Source organism: Trypanosoma equiperdum (assembly GCF_001457755.1).
Source record: "Trypanosoma equiperdum strain OVI genome assembly, contig: ctg_346, whole genome shotgun sequence".
In the NCBI taxonomy this organism is placed as follows: Eukaryota; Euglenozoa; class Kinetoplastea; order Trypanosomatida; family Trypanosomatidae; genus Trypanosoma; species Trypanosoma equiperdum.
In genome coordinates this window covers 1,385-8,278 of record NW_027124250.1, presented here as the reverse complement: position 1 = coordinate 8,278, position 6,894 = coordinate 1,385, and the positions used below count along the sequence as shown (strand labels likewise).

The 6,894-nt window shown below is 50.2% G+C and overlaps 4 protein-coding genes across 4 annotated transcripts; all 4 read left to right on the top strand.

The window, feature by feature from the left end:
• Positions 1-395: 395 nt before the first annotated feature.
• On the top strand, positions 396-2,021 carry TEOVI_000129500 (aspartyl-tRNA synthetase, putative; the record flags this gene model as incomplete). The annotated part of the gene is made up of 1 exon (XM_067224536.1): positions 396-2,021. The coding sequence occupies one exon, from the start codon at positions 396-398 to the stop codon at positions 2,019-2,021; it is 1,626 nt and encodes a 541-aa protein (XP_067080637.1).
• Positions 2,022-2,479: 458 nt separating this feature from the next.
• TEOVI_000129400 (Aminoacyl-tRNA editing domain containing protein, putative) lies at positions 2,480-3,265 on the top strand (the record flags this gene model as incomplete). The annotated part of the gene is made up of 1 exon (XM_067224535.1): positions 2,480-3,265. The coding sequence occupies one exon, from the start codon at positions 2,480-2,482 to the stop codon at positions 3,263-3,265; it is 786 nt and encodes a 261-aa protein (XP_067080636.1).
• A 484-nt stretch (positions 3,266-3,749) lies between these two features.
• TEOVI_000129300 (uncharacterized protein) lies at positions 3,750-4,508 on the top strand (the record flags this gene model as incomplete). The annotated part of the gene is made up of 1 exon (XM_067224534.1): positions 3,750-4,508. The coding sequence occupies one exon, from the start codon at positions 3,750-3,752 to the stop codon at positions 4,506-4,508; it is 759 nt and encodes a 252-aa protein (XP_067080635.1).
• Positions 4,509-5,056: 548 nt separating this feature from the next.
• Positions 5,057-6,085, top strand: TEOVI_000129200 (uncharacterized protein; the record flags this gene model as incomplete). The annotated part of the gene is made up of 1 exon (XM_067224533.1): positions 5,057-6,085. One exon carries the CDS (start codon positions 5,057-5,059, stop codon positions 6,083-6,085), a length of 1,029 nt encoding a protein of 342 aa, XP_067080634.1.
• Between the last annotated feature and the right edge of the window lie 809 nt (positions 6,086-6,894).

Sequence of the window (6,894 nt, the reverse complement as noted above, 5' to 3'; positions counted from 1 at the left end):
TTAATTTCGACTTATGGATCAATGCTAAGACGAGTGGAAACATTACCACACGCTTACCATTTGTTTTTTTTTACGAATTTCTGCGTCAGTAGTGCCAGCGTTTTTATTATCACTTCTTTTGTCCCCATTCCCATAACCGGAAACTATTTCTATTGATGGGACACTGCCCGGGCGAGGTGTTCTATTTTTTCCTTTTGTTTGTCCCATACTTCTTTTTATTTTCTTGCTGGCGGCACTTTTGTTTGGAGAGGTGCATGTGAGTTGTCCTTAGGAGCTCATAGCGGGAATTTGCAGCTATCGTTGCCCATCCCTCACTAACGTTGCATCCGGAGAAGTTAACTGCATCGCGCTGCAGAAGGTGTCGGGGTCAGTGTTAGGGGGAAAAAAAGAGTCAAATGTATCGTTTCTGGCCGAGCTTCTCGCCGTTTCCAACTTTGAAACTCCTCAACATCCATCGCTGGTGTTGCAGCGCTACAGGAAAGCCACCCATGGTGGGTGTTGCTGCCATACAGCGCGGCGCGTTACAATCAGCGGCATCGGCAAGGGTTCGCGGTCGTGTGGAGAATTTTCGTGTCCGCGGCAAGCTGGCTTTCATTCAACTCCGCCAACCACCATCGCACTCCATTCAAGTTGTAGCTGCTGGGGCTGAAATCTCACACAGGGTGAAGGAACTTACGCCTGAGTCTATTGTTGATGTTATTGGTGTAATCAAACCTACTGAGCGGCCCGCGACATCCGTCAGTTGCTCGAACTATGAACTGCATGCGACATCTATAGAAGTTGTGAGCAAGGCAGCTGTACCGCTTCCTTTTCCGCTTCACGACCAGAACGCGAAGCTGGACACGCGCCTGAACAACCGATACATCGACATGCGAACACCGTTGGCGGTTGCTATGATACGTCTGGTTTCAGCCGCTGCGCAGAGCTTCCGCACGCAGCTTTTGTCCCGCGACTTTGTGGAACTTCACACGCCAAAGATCATAGGCACAGCATCAGAGGGTGGTAGTGCGCTCTTCTCACTGGATTACTTTGGTCGTCAAGCCTTCTTGGCGCAGTCGCCTCAGTTGTACAAGCAAATGGCAATAATGGGTGATGGTATGCGAGTGTTCGAAATTGGGCCCGTTTTCCGCGCGGAGAAGAGTCTTACGCATCGTCATCTCACGGAGTTCACAGGACTGGATGCTGAATTTACAGTCGACGAATTCTATACTGAGTTGTTGGATGTGCTAGAGTCAATATTATGCGGCATGATTTGGAAACTTCAGACAGAAAACGCCGAGTGGATCAGCCAGGCACGAGCGGCATTAATGGAGTTGGACAGTGCTGAGGACTGCGGCACTGTGGTGCCTCGTCGTGAAGATATAGTATGCGAGGTAGCGGAGGAGATAATTGCCATGTACAATATACGTTTTGATGACGCGGCGAGCCGAATAGCACCTTCCGTGCCGACTGAACCCTCGGAGGATCGCTATCATGCGCGTATCGGTATAAGCGGGCCAAAGGTGCTGCGTATGACATTCAGGGATGCACTGCAACTCATCCGGGATAACGATCATCAACACGCTGGAAGGCAACAAGAGGTCGTGGGGGAAAGTGACGAAGAGGTTGTGGTCGACTTCAACCTCAACCAGGAGCGGGCACTCGGGGAGTTGATTCGGTTACGCTACGGCGTCGATTTGTACGTTGTGGATCAATTCCCACTGGCTGCACGACCCTTTTACACGATGCCACACCCGAGTGAAGAGGGTGTAGCCTGTGGCTTCGATATGTATTTGCGTGGAGAGGAAATTTGTAGCGGCGGGCAGCGGATACACGACGTGGCGCAGCTCATTCATAGCATGGAGCAGCGGCGAATGGAAGCAGCACATATGAGGGACTACGTGGACTCATTCCGGTACGGTGCGTGGCCACACGGTGGCTTCGGCCTCGGACTTGAACGTATCGTGCTTTTTCTCTTGGGTGCGCGTGACATCAGGCGTGTTTCACTATTTCCCCGTGATCCGAGGCGGTTGGCGCCATGACGTGTGTGTGTGTGTGTGTGTTGAGATGTTTTGTGTTTCCTTGTTGTTGAGAAACACCTGCTGTTACGCTTTGTAGGGTCACACTAGTGCCGTTGATAGTGCACGTGTTTGGGCCCGTTTGGAACTGCTCAGCGGTGTATTTAAGGTGGACCGCACCGCGTGAATTAATCGTATTCGTGTAGGTAGGTATGGGTTGCCATGTTTTTGTGGCTCAATGGATCTGGTGCCACTGTTTTGTAAGTTTGCAGTTCTTCATTCGCAGGCATAAGGGAAGACTATGTTTAATAAATGAAAGTTGCAAGAAGCACCTGTTCCCTGGTGTCACCCTAAGGGCGCGCATTTGGTATATTATTCCTCCGCCCCCCTACGTGGTTATTAATGCGAACTAGTAGAGAGACCCACGAGGCGGAAGGCACATATTTACCCCATCAGAGAAATAACTAAGGGAAAAGATAAAAATGACAAGTGTGGAAACCCGCATCCAGGCGCTGGTTCAGCGATATACACTCATGGAGAATAATATCAATAAGTTGAGGAAGGCCTTGGCATCACTGGGCGAAGGGCAGCAGAATGCAAATACAACTCCCAGGAATGAGGCAACGGCAGTGGCACATCATCGTGACCCTTGTGACTTAAAGGAACTCCAGCCATGCCCTCAGGATACTCCCGAAGTGGCGGCTCTGCGTCGCTGGTGCATCGAGCATTCCCTCACCACTGCAGTTTTTCGTTGGGTGCCCTCCGACTACTATCAGCACACGCTGCAGTGGCGTCGGGACGAGCTTGCCGCCCCCAGCGTTCATCATCTGTGCAAGTCAATTCTCATGGAAAATACTCACTGCACCAACAAGGATTGCGGCGTCCGAGAAAACTCTCGGTACTATCTTATTGTGTACCCCTACACGGAGAAGTTTGACGCGGAGATGGTCATGCGGCATGTGAAGGGTTTGAACGAGGGACTTGGCAAGAAAAAGTTCAACTTTCGCCTTGCCGCGCCAGATGTTGCACTACAGTTAACCGGCTTTGGTCACGGCGCTGTCGCTCCATTCGGCACACCGACGGAAATTCCAGTAATTCTGAGCGACAAAATCTTACAACTTACACCGGCAGTGTTTTGGATGGGTGGTGGGCATGTGGACTGCAAAGTGCGGGTCGATGTGGAGCAGTTCATGGAGGTGATAAAACCTATTGTGGCGTCCGTCACGACACCGCTAAGCGCTGAGGAGTTGGGGCAGTTGGTGGACTGAAACCAAGAAGTCGCTGCTTCTTTCAAAGCAGTAAACGGGCGTACACGAACGTCCGCCTACGGGCTACCTGATGGATGAGAGATGGTAGTGGGAAAATAGTGAAACATTGACAATGGGGAAGGATATGATGCCACTCCTCACTTCTCCCGTACACCAGTGTGGGCGCACAGCTCGGTTCACTTATTTGTTGTTGTGTGTTCCGTGGTTAGCGATTCCGGATGTGTAGCGATAATAATACATTCCTAACAAACAATATGTGCTTCTACCGGTTTTGTTTCTGGGGTGCTGCGTCAATTGGGTGCAGCTTAATATTGTTCTACCTTTTTTCTTTTCTTTTTGCCTCTCCTACGCATCAAACTACGCGGCGTGTGTGTTGATCGACGGTTTGCTCGAATATAATAATAGGACGAGTAAAGGCATTCAGTGGCACCCCAGCTTCCACGCGTATAACCCTGGGGGAAACATAGTCCCGTATGGGCGCCTTATGCGCATGTCGTTAACAACACGTAGGCCTTTTTGCCCTGTTCTGCTTAACATTGGCAGCAGCCGCGCCGTGACGCTCTCACATTTTCATGCAAAGGTGTGTCCTTCAATCACTGCAACTGTAAAGCAAACGATAAGGGAACTTGATGATGAGGCATCACCCAACCACCAACGGCGACAGGAGTCCTGTTTTTCATCAGGGGAGTTGCGGTTGCGGCCGTACGGGTTTTCCCCGGAGCGACCACAGCTTCAGCACGAAAGTTGGAGTTGTGCGTGGCACTCATACCTTAACGCAGTGCGCTTGAGAGGTGAAGTATCGGCTGCAGGTGTGGCACCCCTCCCTCCCACAGCAACGAGTGCGAACTCCACAAGTCACAATGATGACGAATTCTTTCCAATGACAGGAACACTCACATTGCCCGTTCCCGTTGTAGTTCCGACTAGCAATAATGAACCCAGTAATGAAACTATAATGATGGAGTTCTTTCGTGTGGACGCGTTCATTCCCGTTCGGGTGCAGATGTACCATGTGATGCGGCGGCTTATTAAGATGCAGGCAGTGTGGAATAATATAGTAGCAATCGGGATCGTGGTACCGACGCACGAGGTTGAGTATTTTATTTCTGCAGCAAGAGCTGCCCACGCTTCGGATGGCGAGAGAACTCCTCACGCTCTGCTCTCAAGAAAACCAAGTGTGTTGGTGTACGACCCGGAAGGGCTTCGATTTCAAGCACCAGAGTCCAAGAGGTTGCGGAAATAACACGTCCTTGCGTGTGTACATTTTATTTTTATTTTTTTGTAAAAAAACAAACAAACAAACTAAGGCCATTGCAGTACGGCTAGTGACAGCTACTTCCATAAGTGCGTTTCGTATTGAACCTTCCCATGTTTTACTTCAAAGGACACTCACATAAGCATACTTGCATGAATGTGCAATCATTTGTATATGTGGATGTGTGCCCAAGCATTTAGGAGGGGAAATGCGAAGACAAGACTCGGAAGCTGAAAGCACCTCATAAGTGACTGTCATTTACTTCTCCGGAGAGAAAATGGAGTTAGTTGTTCTACGCGAACATCCACGGCATCTTTCCTCATTTCGCTCTACGAATTTACGTAATACGATCAGGGTTCTAGGAATAAAGGAAAAAGGAAAAAAACGATAATATAATACCTCCGACAAGTGAGAGGAATAAACGCAGACGTGCGGATTAAAGGTATTCATATTCGTTAACAACGCGGCTGGTGGGTGTCTCTGACGAACACAAGTGGGTTGAAGCAAAAAGAAAAAAAAACAACAGAGAGAGGAACATGGCGGAAGAAAGGTGCCTGGAGGGACCCATGGAATACTTTTTCGCTGCCCTGGAGCGGCAGTTTCCCAAGCAAACAGCGTTGATAGGGGGCGCAAAATCTCTGACGCAGGCTATTCTGAGGGCTCTTGACGTTCTCTACCCGTTTGTGGAGGCCCTGTTCGTCAGGTTTATGGACTACGCTAAGTCCCTGTCTTCCCACGAGTTGAACCAAATACTCCCTCTCATCGCTGGTTTTTCCATTTGTTTCTTTGGGGGTTGCTTCTTCACGCTGTTTTCAACCGTGGAAATCGTTTACCTCACCAGCTGGGATCGCATTAAAAAGAGTGCCGAGGTTATTCACCGGAATTACGTCGCGGCGATGGAGGCCAGTAGGAAAGATGACGCCCCGGGCTATGGTTACACTGTTACCACAGGCGACGAAAGTCTCTCGAAGAATGAACTGCTCTCGCGCAAGTTACGTATCTTTCTGCAATCTGTCGACCCCGTCAGTGTGAAGGAGGAACTCGCTGCGGTTGCCCTGGCATTCATGGCGGTTGTGGCAGCGTTGCGGGATCGCTTCGCCTATTACGTCACACTGGGTTGTATTCTCGCAGATACAGCCCCACGTTTTTTCCCACTTAAAGCCATCCTCGAAGAGTCGCTGCCACCGGAGCTACAGAAACTTGCAGGCCCCTTTTCCAACTTCCTTTTTGGAGCCCTAGGCACAACCATTGCCGTGCTTGCGAGCCAATACACCATCACCCTGCACTGCGCCACACGAGGCTCAAAAATGCTTGTGGATAGCGCCCTCGAGTTGGCCAAAACAAGAGGAATCGTGGTACAGGATGTGAAGGTCGATGATAGTTGGGTGAAGGCATTCGCTTTCGGCCTCGCCGTCATCGGATTCACATGGCAAGCCGCGAACGGTTTTTCACTACCCTTTCCACTTAATTTGCTCCTCTTCCCCGTTACGGTGCTAGAGTGGATAGTCAACGTCATTTTCCGCGCGTCCGGGTCTGCCGTGTGGGCAACCACTCTTTCTGTGTAAAAAAGATGTGGTTGAAAAAACAGTGGTCGTGGAGAATGCGCGTGGTTGTCGCTAGGGGGACATCGTTTCTGTGGCGCTAGCGGGAGACGGAACTGTTTTCGAGCGTATGCGCGAAGGGGTAAAGGGGAGGTTGGAGAGGACCCATTTCACCTTACTAAGAGTGAAAGCTAAGTTGCTGCCGAGTGTGTAAGTTGTCTGCGGAAACCATTTACCAGGCACGCGCCCTCATAAATATCCGCGCAATATGTGAAGGTCGTTTCGCATTTATCTCCTGCTGTTTGGCGTGCGTGCGTAGTTTAACACCATGCGTTTCACTTAGTGCTGGTTCCGCCAGTTTTGAGAGGTGCCCTCTTCTATTTCCATTCTTGCCACAAAACCCGTTTTTTTTTGTTAGTGTGAGGACGGGGCAGCGCAGCAAACGGCCCCTTGAAGTAAAACAACAGTTGCTGCCCCAGCTAGGTCAGTCGGAGAAAAAAAAAACCTCAACACCGATAAGGGGCACCAATAACGCAACACAAACACCGGTTTGTTCGGTTGGAAGGAAACTTGGGCCCGAAGGGAGTGTAAAAGAAGGGGAAAGGGAACTCTGGATCGGTGGAATGACTGACATTACACATTCCAGTTGCCTATGCGCATGATGGCGAGCACCGCGGCAGCGGCTCTACCGCTATTTGTAGTCTTTGCGCTATAAAGCAAGGCGCGCTTCCAATTGAAATAACGGCTATGAAGCTGTCCAATGGCACGCACCGGTCAGTGGTCTGACGATCACTCTACAAAAAAAAAAAAGAAAATCGCCCACCAAACACAAA